The sequence below is a fragment of the Neoarius graeffei genome, chromosome 16 (genome assembly GCF_027579695.1).
Source record: "Neoarius graeffei isolate fNeoGra1 chromosome 16, fNeoGra1.pri, whole genome shotgun sequence".
Classification (NCBI taxonomy): domain Eukaryota; kingdom Metazoa; phylum Chordata; class Actinopteri; order Siluriformes; family Ariidae; genus Neoarius; species Neoarius graeffei.
In genome coordinates, this window is record NC_083584.1 from 38,279,401 (window position 1) to 38,298,275 (window position 18,875).

General features: G+C 41.4%; 1 protein-coding gene across 1 annotated transcript in view; it reads left to right on the top strand.

Moving 5' to 3' along the window:
• The first annotated feature begins 3,470 nt into the window (after positions 1-3,470).
• Positions 3,471-18,875, top strand: part of sdc3 (syndecan 3) — a 58,541-nt gene continuing 43,136 nt past the window's right edge. The window contains exon 1 of the mRNA XM_060942917.1: positions 3,471-3,837. Coding sequence (XP_060798900.1) covers positions 3,784-3,837 — 54 coding nt within the window. The 5' untranslated portion in view covers positions 3,471-3,783. The remainder of the gene's footprint in view (positions 3,838-18,875) is intronic.

Below are 18,875 nucleotides of genomic sequence, written 5' to 3' on the forward strand. Positions count from 1 at the left end.
GCACAGGGTAAGCTTTTACAGATGGATGGATGGATTTTTCTAACAGTGTACCAGTCCTCCAGGTGTAGACCATAATTGTTGAGGCCATAATTGTGCTACCAGGCCATAATTGTGCAACTGCTGGCCATAATTGTGCTACCAGGTTATTGCCTGTTTGCAGAATATTAAGGGTGTGGCAGTATGTACATGTAAACTGCTTTGGAAAAGCAATTTGATTAAGGTGCAAATGTATTGCTTGCAGAGGGGCCCTTCTTACCCGGCATTGCAAAATTGTAAAGTGTCTTTGAGCAGCATGGTGGTGAAGTGGTTAGCATTGTTGCCTCACAGTAAGAAGTTTCTGGGATTGAGCCCATTGGCCAACGGGGGCCTTTCTGTGTGGAGTTTTCATGTTCTCCCTGTGTCTGCGTGGGTTTCCTCCAGGTGCTCCGGTTTCCCCCACAGTCCAAAGTCATGCCGGTTAGGCTAACTGGTGGCTCTAAATTGTCCATTGAGTAAGCTTGGAGGGGGATGAGCTCTGCCAAGTTGAAATGCCCTCGATACACCAATGATGATCTGTTAAAATGTCATAAGTGGTGCCCCTACGGCTCTTGCTGGCTATGGGACGAAGAAAAAGAAAGTGTCTTACTTCCTTAGTCAGTGCTGCTGTGTATATATCTGATAATGCTGAATTATGTGTCAACCAGAGAAGAATCAAAAGGTATTTTGAAATCAAATTAATCAGCCTCATTCACCCTCACAGTGGGATCAAAATTGTCCCAGGCACAGGCTGGGTGAGAGCTCAGGAGATCAACTGACATGTATTTAATCCAAATACACCTGTATATTGGTCAAAAAGCTTTTGTCCTGGATCCAGGCACAGTGGGTGTGCTTTTGATGCCAATAAAGCATCATGTATTGTATATGTCTGATTACATAGTTAACAGATATGAAAAACCTTTCCATTTTATCAATGTCATATAAAATCTTATATAGATTGATAACAGACATAGAATGGCTCTGTTCCCACATTGTCTGCACACATAATTCAGGTATATGCGCAATAATCCACATCTTGCAGTCTCTCATGTGAGCAATATTTGGCCATAAGTGTAACATTCATCTTGTACCTGTCTTGTATGTGCAATATCTGTTTGTGTTGTGCTTTGCACTTATGGTGTTTTGCACTCTATTTATTGTCATTTGTATTTTTGTAGTTGTGTAATATTTGCATTTTTAGGCATCAGCTTGTCACCAACAGAATTGTGTTGTGTCAAGCACAATGACAATAAAATGCTAAATCCTTGAATTGTGTGATCCACAGAACCTGAGGGATAAAATATGAATCCTGTCATTTATGTTTAGGATCCTTGTCTGTCAGACCAATGGGATCTCAGGCCTGGGGATATACTCTGTTTCTCTGATGTGTGTGTGTGTGTGTGTGTGTGTGTGTGTGTGTGTGTGTGTGTGTGTGTGTGTGTGTGTGAGAGAGAGAGAGAGAGAGAGAGAGAGAGAGAGAGATACACTGAAAAAAATAGGCTGTGGATTTAAAATGAAAAAATCATGTACATCAGTTGCACACATTAAAATCATGTTCACTTGACCAAATTTAGTCATGTTCAATGTACCAACTTTTGTCATGTTTAACAAACATGATTTATTCATGTTAACACAAAGATATTTTTTGTCAATCAAACATATTTTATTTGCTAATATGGAGGATGTTTTTATGTTAGATGTATTTAATTATCCCATGTTAAATTAACGTGACTGATTTGCATGCTCAGCATTTATAACTAAATTGTTGAAGCCAAATGTTTTTTTCCCCCCTTGGTTTTGTATATCTTCCCTGCTGGATTAAAGTTAATACTCTATGGTGGACTGAACTTGAAAATGTCTGGCCTTGCCGAGCTCATCTTCAAAATGGGCGGAGTTACTGAGCAAAACATAACCTTTTTCTTTTCTCCCAACATGACTGAAATTCATAGATTTGACATTCCTCAAAAATCAATCAGTTCTACATGATTTATATATGTTCAGAGAGGTAGCATAAAAAAATCATGTCATGTATATTAATTCCATTTTTGTAAATTCTACAACCCCCATTTCCCCCTTTAATCAGTGTACTATGCCGACCCCAACTCGAAAATCTAACCTTAAAGTGCATATAACGGGTAAATTCAGGAGCAGGATCAATGTAATTCTCCTATTTTATATTAAACTTTGGTTAAATAGGGCGGCACGGTGGTGTAGTGGTTAGCGCTGTCGCCTCACAGCAAGAAGGTCCGAATTCGAGCCCCGTGTCTGCGTGAGTTTCCTCCGGGTGCTCCGGTTTCCCCCACAGTCCAAAGACATGCAGGTTAGGTTAACTGGTGACTCTAAATTGACCGTAGGTGTGAATGTGAGTGTGAATGGTTGTCTATGTGTCAGCCCTGTGATGACCTGGTGACTTGTCCAGGGTGTACCCCGCCTTTCGCCCGTAGTCAGCTGGGATAGGCTCCAGCTTGCCTGTGACCCTGTAGAACAGGATAAGGCGGCTAGAGATGATGAGATGAGATGAGACTTTGGTCAAATATATTTTGGATTTTGTGCAATTTTTTTTACCTTGCGCAATACCAGAAAAATTCAGTTGAAATCAAGCCATTTGAGGCGAATTGGTCCGCCTCTGAAAAAACTTGCCATTTGGATTTCCTGGCAAACATTGATTTTCGTAACATCACGTGCGGGACGTCTCCTTTTGAATCCTACGTCAGCGCTGGTTTGTTTATGAGAAAACGACCGTATTATTTACATCCCCGGTGTTGTCTCCGTCGTCTTCACTACTTGAATCATCATCAAATCCAAACAGATGAAGCCCCAATTCTGACATCTCATTTTAGTCTTCATCCAAAGGTGAAGTAACATTGTGCTCAGGTGACAATTCCATATTTCAATGCAAAATCGCTCGCTGCTAAACTTGGTCTACACAGGCTGTGCACTGAAACCGTGCAAGCTCGCTTCCGCAGGTGACGTCACGAATCTGGCTCCAGACTCCCTTGGGATTTTTCCAGACGCGTTTTGTTATTTTATTTTTTTCTGCTGTAGACAGATGGCCTTGTGCAAAATTACTCTTCTGGATGAGTGTGTAAAGGGACATTCTTTCATATATTAAAAAAACAAACAAACACGAAATTGGTCCAGAATATGCACTTTAACCTAACCTTAACTTCTGTAACCTTTTGACTAATTAGGGACAGACAGACAAATGTCTCCACAACAAGGTCAGATATTGCTTTTGGGGACATTTGGTACACACTAAGATATAAACACACACACACACACACACACACACACACACACACACACACACGTACACGCTCGTGAGCTCGTGCCGTAATAGCAGGCGTGACGAGCAGAGAATCCCGGTCTCTCCCCCCTCCCCGGTTGTAACGGATGCTCGGGCGGGCTGCAGGGGGCGCTCTAATCCCCATGAGGAGAACCCACCCGGCCCGGCGCGCATCCTGACACACACACCACACACACAGATTGATTGGAGGTTGGATCTTGCTAATTGTGAGTCCAACAGGACCCGAGCACCAAAAGTCAGTGAAACACTAATAGGCTCTGCGCTCCTCTTTTGCAGGGATTAGATTCAATAAGCTCCTGGACAGGACGGATGTCCCGACGACCGCCTGCACTGAACTCGGATCCTGTAAACTGAGGAGAAGATTTTAGTGCTTTTCGCCTTTTTTGGAGACGAATCGGGGCGAGCGGGTGGTCGGGTGATCCGGTATTGCTGCTGCTGGTGCTGCTGGTGCTGCTGGTGCCATGAAGCTGCCGGACTGGATGGCTGTGGCGCTGCTGCTCGCGCACTCTGTGTCGGTAAGCTGAGCTCGCGCTCTATTGTTATCCGCAGACAAACGTGGCTGCGCGAGACCTCAGTTTCAGCATCTGTCCATGTGTGTGTGTGTGTGTGTGTGGTAACTTAATGACAGATCTGAAGGTGTGTGTGTGTGATGAATAAATAGCGTCTTTGCAGAGCGTGCTTGGTGCTCAGTTGTAAATCTCGGAGGCGAGCCGCGCTTCTCGCTTGAGCGCATCCAGCGCGTCTTGCGCTCGAGACCCCAGTGGAGACGTCACCTGCGGGATCCCTGGGTTTTTATCCACCAGCTTTATTGATCAGCGTGTGGCTTTGTGACTGGCCTGGTGGGCACTGTAGGTCAGGGACACACAACTAGTCCGCGCCCCCTCTCCTTGTCTTCTCTCTCTCTGTGATAGTGTGTGGTGGGATAGGCCATAATTAGCACGTCTCATCTAATTACGCCTGTTTGGCCTTCGTCTGCATGCTCGAATAGATTGAGGTCGTGGTGCGGTTGAGGGATCGGGGTTTATTAGCCCGGGTTAGGGCGGGGTAGGTGCAATAGATAGGCGGTGGGGTGCAGCGGAACGGTTGCGGGCTAGCGCGAGGGAGGAGGATGACGTCATTGGGACTCGCGGGAGCTTAGAGGAACTGACCATATAGGTTCCATCCGGAACCGCACACTACCGCACTAAAGGAGCAGGCGACTTTTTCAGAAAAAAACAAACAAACCCTGAGTTACCTGTGGAACATAGTGATTGTGCGGGTTCTGGACGCAGCCATTGATGTTTGAATGGAGCACCTTCCTACTGGGGCGGCACGGTGTTGTAGTGGTTAGCGCTGTCGCCTCACAGCAAGAAGGTCCAGGTTCGAGCCCAGCGGCTGGCGAGGGCCTTTCTGTGCGGAGTTTGCATGTTCTCCCCGTGTCCGCGTGGGTTTCCTCCGGGTGCTCTGGTTTCTCCCACAGTCCAAAGACATGCAGGTTAGGTTAACTGGTGACTCTAAATTGACCGTAGGTGTGAATGTGAGTGTGAATGGTTGTCTGTGTCTATGTGTCAGCCCTGTGATGACCTGGCGATTTGTCCAGGGTGTACCCCGTCTTTCGCCCGTAGTCAGCTGGGATAGGCTCCAGCTTGCCTGCGACCCTGTAGAACAGGATAAAGCAGCTAGAGATGATGAGATGAGACCTTCCTACTGCATTCAATGCAAAATTCATCTCATTATGTAATTCAAACTAAATACAGGTATTCAACCAAATAAACAGTCGGGTAGGTCAGTAAATGATGTCTTTTTTTCTCATTACATATGCAATGAAAGCAACCATCACTTAATAGCAATTATATTAGTTACAGATCTACCATGAAAACATGAAATTAAGCATATTTATGTTGACTTAATGGTGTGTATACACTGTGATTTTGGGCTGCATGATAGAAACTTGGCAATATCTTTAGTATGTCACACTGTGAGAGAGGTTCAGTGATGGCTGTTGTCCTGGGACAAACTTCTGACACGGTCAGAAATTTAAGATGACCATGTCACGATGTGGGGCGGCACGGTGGTGTAGTGGTTAGCGCTGTCGCCTCACAGCAAGAAGGTCCTGGGTTCGAGCCCCGGGGCCGGCGAGGGCCTTTCTGTGTGGAGTTTGCATGTTCTCCCCGTGTCCGCGTGGGTTTCCTCCAGGTGCTCTGGTTTCCCCCACAGTAGACATGCAGGTTAGGTTAACTGGTGACTCTAAATTGACCGTAGGTGTGAATGTGAGTGTGAATGGTTGTCTGTGTCTATGTGTCAGCCCTGTGATGACCTGGCGACTTGTCCAGGGTGTACCCCGCCTTTCGCCCGTAGTCAGCTGGGATAGGCTCCAGCTTGCCTGCGACCCTGTAGAAGGATAAAGCGGCTAGAGATAATGAGATGAGATGAGATGTCACGATGTGACTGCTGCTACACCCGAGGTCTGCAAACTTAAGCAATAGGAATTCAGCATGAAATGATGCACTGATGGCAGCACGGTGGTGTAGTGGTTAGCACTGTCACCTCACAGCAAGAAGGTCCTGGGTTCGAGCCCAGTGGCCGGCGAGGGCCTTTCTGTGTGGAGTTTGCATGCTCTCCCCGTGTCTGCCTGGGTTTCCTCCGGGTGCTCCGTTTTCCCCTACAGTCCAAAGACATGCTGGTTAGGTTAGTTGGTGGCTCTAAATTGACCGTGAGTGTGAATGGTTGTTTGTCTCTGTGTCAGCCCTGTGATGACCTGGCGACTTGTCCAGGGTGTACCCCACCTCTCGCCCGTAGTCAGCTGGGATAGGCTCCAGCTTGTCTGCGACCCTGTAGAATGGGATAAGCAGCTACAGATAATGGATGGATGATGCACTGATAGTTTAGTTTAGACTTTATTGCCATTTCTATTTGTGCAAATGGCAATAAACTCTTATTGGGTTGGGGTCAATCGGGTTTGGCGTCAGTGCTGTGTTAATCAAACCCGATTTTTGCTTAGTTTCATTGTTTACCGTTGTTTACTATTCATAGTTCAATATTCAATAGACGTTACATCATTATTGGACCATTCACCTGGAAGGCAAAACAAGGCTTTCTTCTGCTGCCTGCCTCTTATTCTTACCAGGTTTGTTTAAACTGTAGGAATGTTTTGCTGTCACTGGAAAAAAAAGTTTTTGAGTAGATTTATAACAGAAGATATTATGTTAACCTGACCAAAATATTACTGTCTTTTCACTACTGCCCTAGAATGCTGACTACAGTAACCCTGAAACTAATGACCCGTGGATCAACATTAGGTAGCTCACTAACTTTAGCTAATTAGCACTCAACTTTGTTTTGACAATGACAAATTTCTTGTCCTTCACCTCCTAAACGGCAGCATTATTTTCCCATCCCCACTGAAAATACATACAGCGATCTGTATTTTTGTAAGCTTTCATCCTGGCAGCAGTGTAAAGGGAGGCATTCTCCACAAGATATATGTAGACATCACCACAGTGGAGCTATAGCAGGGACTTTGCTGTTTTTAGCAACTTGAATACTGCTGAGATTGCTGTATAGGGATCACATGTGCCCAAAGCTTGCAGTTTGTTCTCATATCTTTATTTTTCTTCTGTTGATAGGTAATCTAAATATTTGTTGCTTGGAACAGATGGAAAATTTACAGGCCTGTGCTGCAGTTGTATGGTGTGTCCAGTGTTGGCTGCCATGTTGGAAGGGTTTTTTGCCCTCCTGGTCTCTGCACCAGTTATGTGACTGACAACTATGAATAGTGGTGCGGATGGATGACACACACTGATAACGTTTTATTCTTGTTTATTGACCTCCGTTGTAGCCTGCGATTCAATAGCTGTCATCATCATACAGTCTACATACATCAAACCTGATGTCGTACCCAAGTCTATTAGATCCATTTTGTACAGTGTGGCTTGAAATAAACTTTTTCCATTGCTGAAATCTCACAGTCTGTAGGCGCCAATAGACAGGTCAGCGCTCTAAATTCAAACCTACACTTTTCAACCTGACCTGACAGAAAAAAAAAATCAGTAAAAAAGAGTGGTTGGATTTTGTTCAGTTCAATAAAAAAACTATTTGTATGAAAAAGTATGAATGTTAAACCCTAACCCTAACCGTAACCTTGGTAACTTTTCATTCACGTAGTGGGAATAGAGCTGAATTGTGAAATGTCTGAGGCTTTGTTGAGATATGGACAGAAAGAGAGTGTGAAAGAGGCAAAGAATGTTATCAGGCCTGTTCAGGCTTATACATATATAATATAGATATTTAGGCACTGCCTAAAAGCTGAGCTCCTGATGAGTGTATGAGCAAAATATTTGCAAGGGCACAAAATCAACCTGAGTAGAATATTATTATAGCATATGGACCATCGAATTGTGTCGTGTTGTGTATTTCACATCAGTAAATTGCTGCATTGTCTTGTGACAGTGAGACCAATAATGAGATACACATTGCAGTTATGATACATATTTATTCCTTTTTTTGACACTGCATGCCCTGCGCCAGAAACAACACCATGACATTTATTATGGTGTGACTCTGCTGGGTGCCTGGTGGACAGCAGTGAACCAGTGCTTTCACTTTACATCATTACTATATAGTTACAATTGAACATTATTGGACATAAGAACTAATCGATATAGATCCACGGTAGTTTTAGATTATCTACACCTAAGGAAAGATGCTCATAATTGCTATTGAACTATACAGTAATTATGTTTACACGAGTGTGCAGAGTAAGAAATCATTCAGGTAAAAAAAAGCATACAATGCAAAGATGCGTTGCCCGTTATGAAAAACAACATTTTTTTCATTAATATTTCTGTAAAATGTGTTAGTGAATAATCTCACGTTATTTTTCAAAAAGCAAATTAAAAATAAGCGCTGGATAAAAACCCATTTATCTTATGGAAATAAAAATACAAATTTTGTTGTCCGGTGGTAAAATGTTTATGAGATACGTTGCCTTGCACTTACTATCGAGTCCCCTGTGTTGGTACATGTTTGTATGTACGTACGGACATTGTACAGTCGCAAAAGCTATCAAAAATCAGGTCAATGCATTACCGTAATCTCTTAAGTATGGAGCGCCGCTAACATGTGTTAAATAAACACTAGAATACATTAAGCACAGTGTTTTTCATGATGTATGAAGTGATCATAATGGAAGAAATCATAATGCTTTAGAAGAAAAAAAAATCAAGATGTACAAAGAATCATTTTATAGTTTTATAAAATGTATCCATAAGCCTGACATTATTTCCATCGTTTTGAACTATTTTGCTGTCTGTTTCTATTCATGTCTATCTCTCTTTTCATCTGTATACACTTCTTTTTTATTTCCACCCACTCTTGCTATTTGATTGGGCTTGAAGCTCAAAAAGTCAACTATTAACCCTTGTCCAGAGTAAAGATTTTACCAGTCAGATGTTGAGGCCTCTTGAAAGGAAATTTGGCGGTATAATATCCTATACAGTCTTGTCTGCCAAAAAACAGAGTTTAATTTAGATCTGGAAATGTTGCTAAGCAGACATGTCCCCCTTCCTCTTTGTCTTTGTTTTCTGTGTGTGTGTGCATGCGTGTATCTGTGTGTCTGTGTGGTTGCGTGCTTAGGATCATGTTGGTCAATACTGAATCAGTGTTTTGTGCTGCAGATGACAAAGACAACCATAGAGGGACAGGAGGAGAATAGAAAATGGGAGAAAGGAATGTATGAAGCAGGGAATTTCACAGGGAATTTCTACCCCGACTTTCTCAGACCACACAGACACAACCATGTGCAACTACAATAAGAGACATGCTGCACTCTATCAACAGCTTTATAGTCATTTCATGACTGTGTGTGCGCCATAGAGAGTAAATGGGATTTGCAAAGGTAATGTCAATGAGGCAGAAATCATAGAGACACAAGCAAAAAGAAAAAAAGAATTAATTATTTACAGTGGATAGTTCTGAAAACGATTACGAGAAAGTGTGTTGACGGATGCCTTCTCATGTGCAGGAACTGATGGCATCCTTTCTAATCTGAATTATTGTTCAGACATTTGATCCACCTTACGCAGAATACAAATGCGTAAGGTGGATCAAATCTCACTAGGTTTTTTTTGTTTTTGAGATTTTGTAATTGCTTTACTCTCATTAAGCGAGCAGTGCATTGTGCTTGCCTGGCAGCCGGGCTGGGAATCTCTAGGTATCGTACGATTCGGTTACATTTTTATGCAAAGTGCCATGATGTCATCATAAAATGATTTTTAGTACATCTTTGTGCATCTTGATCTTTTATTTCTCAAACCTGTATTATGATTTCTTGTATTATGGCCGCATGCTGCTTTTAAAACATAATACTATTATTTTCATCCATCGTGAAAAACACTGGGCTTCATTTATTCTTTAGTGTTTTTTTCTTTCTTTTTTATCGCAGTAAAAACATGTATGCATAAGCCTGTAAAAGCTTGATGATGATTGTAAGAATCAGTTATATTACTCATCCCAGCTTGCCACATTTATATACATTTGAGCATATGTATTAAATCCTAAAATAAGTCCCACATTAGAACATCAGATGGCACATGTACAGTATCTAGTAAAGAGTAGTCTATTTAGAGGTGTCAGTGCAGGTAGCTCAGCTGTGTCACCGCCACCGAACGCTTCACACTGACTCACCTCCGTCTGACCTCCACCCACTGCTCTGCACTCCTCCGATGAGGCAGGCCCCAAGGTGATGGATGCTAGTAGGTGAAATCTGGGTCACAACATCAATACTCAAAGGATTTATCTTTACACAAATAGAACCTTTGATTTAGGTCCATGTCAGAGAAAAAGGGCTTGTGAGTCACAACACTATTTATGATTGAGCTATTACAATACAGTATTTGGTTGTTTTCAGCCGCACATTAACTGCACTTTGTTTTTAATATACTAAAAGCAGTAATTATACATTTACATTTATTCATTTGGCAGGTGCTTTTATCCAAAGCGATTTTCAAGTGATGTAGAACCCGATCCAGATATAATCCAATTATAGAGAAAATGGAAAGAGGGAAAGAGATTGGGGGATGCAGAGAGAGAGAGAGAGAGAATGGAGAAGTGCAGTGCTGTTTGCTCATTCCCAGGAGACTTGGCTCTCTACCTGCTCACTACAGTCACCATGACAACCACTGAGCACAGTACAGTCACAGCTTTACATAGTCTCTCTCTCGCTCTCTCCAGTCTTTGTAAATCCGTCTGTCTGTCCCCATCTCTCTCTCGCTTTCTCATTCGCTCGCTCATTAATTCAGATGATGCCCCACTCTGTTTGGGGGAGGGGAAATCCTCCCCATCTGTACCTGACAGACATGCATAAGGGGAGGGAGGGTTGTTGGAGAGGCGGATGTAAATGATAGTCTGTCTGTGTGGGTGTATGTGTGTTTAAACATCTCAGGGAGTCTCCACAGATAACACTTTACTCTGTTTCTGATGTGGTTCTGTAAATGCTAGTTTGCAGTGACGTGTCCCTGAAAAAATCGCGGTGTGATAGAGTGGTTGTTCTCTCCCGAAATGCCCATGCGGCCCACATTTTGGCGCATTTGTGTGTGCGTTTGCTGAGCTATAATAAGATTCTAAATTAGAGGGCGTAAGTGGGAGCGGCTCCAAAGCCACAATGAATTTAAAGCGTTACATCAATATGCTGTTTAAATATGAATATGTCTAACTGAGGCAATACGCCATTCCTTGCACAGAAAGAAAAGGGGAGACTATGTGGATGTGAGTGAGTGAGTGTGTGTCTATGTGTGTGTGCATGAAATTCACACTGTGAATGTGTGTCTGTTTGTTCTGCAGATATACTCAGGGCCTCTGGCTGGGAGAGGCGGAGCCAGTGATGCATTTCCGTGGAGATAGAGGGCTGGCTGGTATAATTGGTTTAACAAGAGGTCAGGGGCGTGGCAGTGTACTCTGGGGAGTATTGCGGTATAGTTAACTTTCCGGTGGCAGGGTGGGGCACAGTGAGCATTTGGGAACCGTTTCAGACAACACAGTATCCCAGTGGGAGAGATGTAATAATTCTGAGCCAACACAGGATAAATCCGGTCCAATGCTTCAGAAGTTCTGCATGAGCATTTAAGCTGATTCATGATCATACAGATGTACAGTTAAAATACAAGTGCTATAAGCAAGGAATAGAAGTTATTAACCATGTATTAAATACTATATGTGTAGTATAAATTAATGGACATACATACGTAGTACATACATACATGTTAGCTCATTAAAATAATGCGAGAAAGCTTAGTGAAGAGAATATAAATGTATTAGAATACTGATGAATGATTTTTTAAAACCTACAGAGATTGAACTTGAATGTATTTGTATTGCACTTTTAACAACAGACAAGCTACAATTCCATACGTTTTAATAATCCATTATTAATCCAGCTGATAGCGCAATGGAAAAAATAAACAATGTTGTATATAACTGAATGGGAATACAGTACACCAGTGAAGCCAAGGAATCGCTGTTTCTTGTTGATTTAATAAACATGGTAATAAGTTTAACAATGCTTTAAAATAATTGCTATGAATCCAGTTAATTTCAGCAACAATGTATATATGCTGCTCACGTGTTTGCTTCAAACTGGATGTTGTGGGTGGCACAGTAGTGAGCAAACCTCGTGGGTTTAAACCTCATGGCCAACCAGGGCTTTTCTGTTTTCACTGGGGAGCAGTTGGTGCCTTGCTCAAGGGCACTTCAGCCATCCCTGCTGGTCCAGGGAATTAGCCCAGGAGTAATAGTTAAGTTAAGTTAAGTTAAGTTAAGTTAAGTTAAGTTAAGTTAAGTTAAGTTAAGTTAAGTTAAGTCGTTTGTTTGTATAGCGCTTTTAACAATAGACATTGTCCCAAAGCAGCTTTACAGAATCTGATTGACCCAAGACATGAGCCAATTTTATCCCTAATCTAGCCCCAATGAGCAAGTCTGTGTAATAGGGTTATACCCGGAACAAATTAGTAACAAGCTGAAAATTTCAGAATATGTTAAGAATACCTTTAGGAATAACATACTAAAAGTCCCCGGAAATCCCCCTTGTGCTCTCTGAGAAATTCAAGATGGCGTCCAAAATGGCCACCAAATGGAGATCTGCCCATATCTCAGGCCCAAAACAAAATATTAATGCAATTGAAAGGTCAGAATATATGTTTTGTAGGGTAGGAGAGTAAATTCCAACATGTGTGTATTAATTACATTGTGTATTAACATTATATAATAACAATGTACACATTATTATAACAGTATATTTGTGTATAGTGTGGATCCATTGGTTACTCGTTCACTCCGTATCATCCTATTCTGTTCACAAAACAACAAATACAATTACTAGGGGTTGGAGCACTTATTTTCATTAATATTAATTAAAGTAAATTGGTGGTGTAAAATGAAAAATGGCATGTTAAAAGGTCATGCTGAGTTCAGTCATTTTTAAAAGGTCATGCTGAGTTTAGTCATTTTTTGTCCGAACACACTGGCATTGCTAGTAGTAAAGACTGGCGCTAGAAACTCAAAGATTAATTTTTTTCCACCCTTAAACAAGCTTGAATAAATTCCCTACTTCATTGATGGTACAACAAAGGTCCAAGCATTACAACTGAGGCACTGAGAAGTGTTTAAGTGTACTCATTGTTTATAAGCAAGAGCTTTTATTGAGGCAGACCTTTTTGTCATGAAAGTCGCCGGAATGTTGAAGAAGTGTACTGAAACAGCTTGCCATTGTAGTTTTAGAAGATAGAGTTCTCAAATTTAATTTCCCTTTAATATTTTATCAAAGCTTAAAGATGCACTAAATATTAAGGAAATTGATGTCTAATTGTTGTCTTACATTATGTTCATGTATGTAGGTAGCCTACTAAGCTAATCTGTCAATCATGTCAACCATCAAATTCCATGTAATTTCCACATTAATGACCTTGTAATCTTGGTTAATTTTAATTTTAACAGTGTGACAATGGTGAATTTGCATTGCTTGTATGAGAGAACATATAATTTAACATTTTAATTGCATTTATATTATGTTTTATCCCTGAGATATTGAAAAATCTCCAATCGGCGGCCATTTTGGACGCCATCTTGAATTTCTCAGAGAGCACAAGGTGGATTCCCGGGGACTTTTAGTATGTTATTCCTAAGGGTATTCTGAACATATTCTGAAAAATTCAGCTTGTTACTAATTTGTTCCGGGTTGGACTCAATTTTGAGCTAATGCTCTTGGGCAAAATTGAATCAGTGACCTTTTGATCCCAAAGCTACTTCTCTAACCATTATGCCATGACTTCCCATGCAGCAGCAGCAGCACCAAAGACAATTGGAAGAACAATAGAGGTTTTGCACCATCACATGAACCCCATAGCAATGGTAACTACAGTGCCATGACAGGAGGTACGCTTGTAGCGCTTCATTTAGATGAGTTAGTTGTTATTGATCAGAATGGGTTTTGCTGTGTTTTTGGATGTGCAAATTGTTCTGAATGAAACAAAAACATCAGATTTTTTTAATTTACCAAAAGTAATTCATCATCGGGGAAAAAAACCAGAGAGATTTCGAAACGTAGAAGGTATAAATGGCTCATGAGCATTTGGCGGGATTCGGTGTCGAATGGAGAGGTAAAAAACCCTGTGGTATGCTCACTTCATTTCCACGAAGGTAAGAATAAAAATAAATTTAGAACTGCAGGAAGGTGCTCATTCTGATACAGTGAAGTGAACATGAATGTTAACACAGTGGCTCGGCATCGCCTAACCTTCATCGAGGCATAAAAAGTGCATTTACATTCAGGGATCCTTCAGAGCATGTTATGCGTGTGCTTGGGACCCAGTGGTTATGGGAAACACCTGATACTGATTTGGGCGCAGTCAGCACACGCATGTAAGGACGCTGTTTTCACAGAAACTTTGTGAAGTATTCTGTATGTGGCGGTAGACAGATAAGTGCAGGAAGAGTGTTTATTAGCAGGTGTGATATTTACAAAAACAAAACACAAAGGAAACCGGAAGCAGAGTCATAAACATGGCTAGAAACAAATGTGACAATGATAATGATAATACTTTACAAAGCCTGTGTCCTTACATGCACGTGCTGATTGCACTCAAATCAGCATCAGGTGTTTCCCATAACAACTGGGTCCTGTGAGCAAGCGTGGCCGCTCGAGCATGTGAAGATATGACAGTCAAGTGTTTGCCTGCTGTGTAACTACAATTTTTAGCTCCCCTGTATATCGCCATGTATCGTCATCAAAATGCCTCATTTTCATTGATAATCCATCGCAAAGCATCACGAGCTGTAGTGTGACCGTAGCTTTATGCTCATGTTCACTTCTTTGTTTATGAATGAGCACCTTGCTGCACTTTTTATGTTTGCAAGCCATTTTTCCCTTCTATGTTTCGAAATATCTCTAGTTTTCCCCCCGATGATGAATTACTTTTGGTAAATTAAAAAATCTTATGTCTTTTTGTTCAAAATAATTTGCATTCAAATAATGCAGCAAAACCTCCCCATACTGATCAATAACAACTAACTTGTCTGAATGAAGCACTACAAGCATGCCTCCTGTCATGGCAGCGTAGTTACTGTTGCTATGGGGGTCACATGATGGGGCAAAGACTTTATAGAATAGTGTGAAGAAGTGAGGCTGGGGCTGATTTCATTCAAAGCCAGACTGTAGAGTCAAGTAGTTTATCTGTCAGTCATGTCAGGTGTTTACGGAGATTGAAACGCTGTTTAGATTTGGTCATTCATTTAGGCTGATATTTATAAGCCAGGTGGCACAGGGATTTGCACTGTTGCCTCACAGCAAGAAGGGTCTAGGTTTGAACCTCATGGCTGATGTGGGGCCATTCTGTGTGGAGTTTGCATGTTCTTCTCCGGGTGCTCTGGTTTCCCTCATGATCCAAAGACATGTGATTAGGTTAACTGGCTACTCAAAATTACCCATGAATGGTTGCATGGGAGGTGCTCTACATTCTCAATGTCCACCCTGGCTAGCTAACAAAACTGCAGTAAACAGTCAAATGCTGTTGACATATGAGAAGAAGATATTTATAAGCCTACTTTGCTTCATTTGGTGTAGTGAATGTGGATAAGGTGGACTTATTCAATGATTCTTTTCCCCAAAAAATGCCCTTGGAGGAGAACCGAAAAAGTGGCTAGACTAAGAACATATTGTCCAATAAGAATACAGAATAGAACAAACGACAGAACTGAAGGTTTCTGTTTCTTGGTTTGAATGTTATTCGGCGAAAACATGGCTTGAACCCTTTAAAAACACTTAAAAAATTACAACTTAAAGTGCAGCTGTCTGTTTGCATTTACGTGTGTGTGTTAGTTTGCCCCACGTCATTTTTATTTACCATCGATGCATTAATCCTTGCAGTATAATGCATTAATCCGCTCTAATAGTTTCATTGTCAAACTATTGATATTAGAGTTTAGCCCTCACTTCTAAAATCATGACCAGCCACCACTGATTATAAGGTTGGCTGTGAGGGTGTGATCTAGAATGGAAGGCATCTAGAGATATTTTGAGGCATACAAATCCTTTTCCTTGCTCAGTATAATTATACTACATTTTGCTGAGACCGAAAACCTTGCTAATTTGCTGAGTTAACATTATCTACGTGTTATTCGTATATTCTGTCAGGACAAGCGACAGGTTGTTATGGTGACATTTACACTAAGTACTGTTGCAGGTACAAATGGTTCAGATTATATATAATGTGCATATAAATGGATGCTCACCTGACAGCCAGGTTTATCCTGCATAAACATTTAATTCAAAATATGCAGTCGGATTTATGGAAATCTGCTTCTAAACACTGCCGTTGAAACAATGCAGGTTTACACAAATCCATGTGTAGACCTCTAAAAAGCAAATTAAAGGCGACAGTGGAAAGAAAACTCCCTTGAGATGGGGTAAGGAAGAAATCTTGAGCTAGGAACCAGAATGAAAAGTTCTCTGTGTGATGGATTATAGTAATAACAAGAGTAAGATAAATTTAAGATAAATTGGTGTGGGAGTGGGTGAGAGAGAGAGAGAGAGAGAGAGAGAGAATCATTGTGTAGGAGCTCTTACCTCGTTCTCTATCTCTCTCTCTTCTGAGATCTGAGGATGTTATGGTCACGGGGAGGGGACCTTAAGTCCCGTAATCCTCAATCTAGGAACAAAATGGTGACACTTGCTAATGTTTTTAACTCCGTTGTCTTAAAATGTGTGACGTAGAATAAATATTCACAAAGACAGCTTCCTTTATCCTGGTACTGTATCACATTCTGTTCACACCTGACCAGTTCCAGTAAGTTCCTGGGAATTATACTCGGCCTTGTTCTAGCCAATTGCTTTCTGGGATATTACTAGGATTTGTTCAGGACAGTTGCTTCTGAATAAAATCTCCCCAGATCCTTGTTCTTTGATGGTAAGATTGCTTAACCCAGGCCACTGGAAGTGTTTTATCTTCACTCACTTTAAAAAGTGTTATCTTTTAGCAGTGTGCCCAGGCTGTTGGTTATTCTTAGTTGTAGTCGAAACTTTTCTTTTTGGTCAACTGCATACACCAGATTAAGTAGGAGCCTTAGGCAGCCTGTATTTGCCTGCTTGATTGTATTGTTGACCAACATCTCCGCTGTCTAGTAGCAGGTCTGTAACCACACAGCTTCTTCTGAGACCCACAAAAAAGCTAAAACAAAATGTGCTTTCCTCTCAAAATGCAAATGGGCACACAAACCACACGTTCCACAACACCGAATTGTTTTTCAATAAGAATCTTTCTGCTTTGTCAGATCACGGGATTTCACAGAAGAATGTCCACGTTTGCACTTTTCTCTTCTCTTTTTCTAAATTTGGAGTTTAACTTCAGCTGTATCTATCACACAGAGGGTTTTTTTGTGAAAATTTAAAGTTGTATTTTTTTTTAAAGAATGAGAGATGGGAGAGCCATGTGCACATGTGCAAAGTAATTTAGCATCTTTGCAAATGAATGGTAACCCTGCCTAACACATCCTGGCAAAGCGCTCAATAAGCCAACAGATCAAATCAACAGCTTCTAAATGTAAACATGCTCCACGGGAACTACTCCATGTGCTAATGATGAATTTTATGGGGGGGAAAAATGATTCGGAGTTTGATGTGCATATTTTCTACCCAGCTTTTTGTCCCATAAACTGAGTAAAGCAGCTTCTAAAGGTGGGCTGTGGAAAAACCATTCACGCATAACCATATGATCCACATAGGAGTAACTGGATTGAATATGGCACCTTATTAGCCACAGGTCATGCAGTACAGATTGTGTGGGATTTTGTAGTATTTAAATCTAACATGAACCAGATCCTGCACAGGAGAAACACTAGAGCATGAATCACGCAGCCTAACATGACTGCATATTACTGCATGACATTTTGCCACAAGTGGAGACAAGGTGGGCTGAAATAGGTGCAATTTAACCAGCGAAAGCTCTTGCTGCATTATATTTCTCAACAAATTAAGACTATTAACAAATTAAAATCCCAGTTTATCCATCATCTGTAACCACTTGTCCTGTGGAGGGTCACGGGCAAGCTGGAGCCTATCCCAGCTGACTATGGGCGAGAGGCGGGGTACACCCTGGATAAGTTGCCAGATCATCGCAGGACTGACACATAGAGACAAACAACCATTCACACTCACATTAACACTTGCGGTCAATTTAGAGCCTCCAGTTAGCCTAACCTGCATGTCTTTGGACTGTGGGAGAAATCGGAGCACCCGGAAGAAACCCATGCAGACCCACGGGGGCCTTTCTGTATGAGGAGAACATGCAAACTCCACACAGAAAGGCCCCCATCGGCCACTGGGCTCAAATCCAGAACCTTCTTGCTGTGAGGCGACAGTGCTAACGACTACACCACCGTGCCGCCCTCCCAGTTTATTATTCAGTTATTTATCTGATAAATATCCAAAAAAGGAATAAGCATATTATTCCGTAAACACTCCGATTTCTTCAGTAAGTACAGTGAAAATAATATGAAAGGGATGTCGTGACAAGAATGAGGAACATAAATCTGGTCGTGTTGATGGGCCCTGGGAGTTTAATAATAATTTGTGCTGGTTTCCACTGGGTTCTTTAGTTTCCCCCCCCCCACCTCCTAAAAATGTGCCAGTTGGTGGATTGGCGACACTAAAATGCCAATAAATGTGTGTGTGTGTGTGTGTGTGTGTTACCCATCACTGATTGTCAGAATGAAGTTACATTATGGTTTATGGACATAAATGTATTTCTACTAAAATACAATCTATTAATCTAAACTACAGTCTATGAAATTATGATGCAGTAGCTAGGTTTTCTGGAATAGTATGAATTCTGTTGAGAGATGAGAAATGAGAGGAGTAAATATAGATATGAACATATGAGATACTTCCTGTCAATACTGTTTAAAAATACTTATCCCATATGACTGATTTAGTTGAAAATGGAGGCAGAAAGAACAGTTTTTATCCATCAATGAGTATGAAGACTGACTGGCTTCTTTCGCACAACAACAAATGTTCATTTGAACTCTG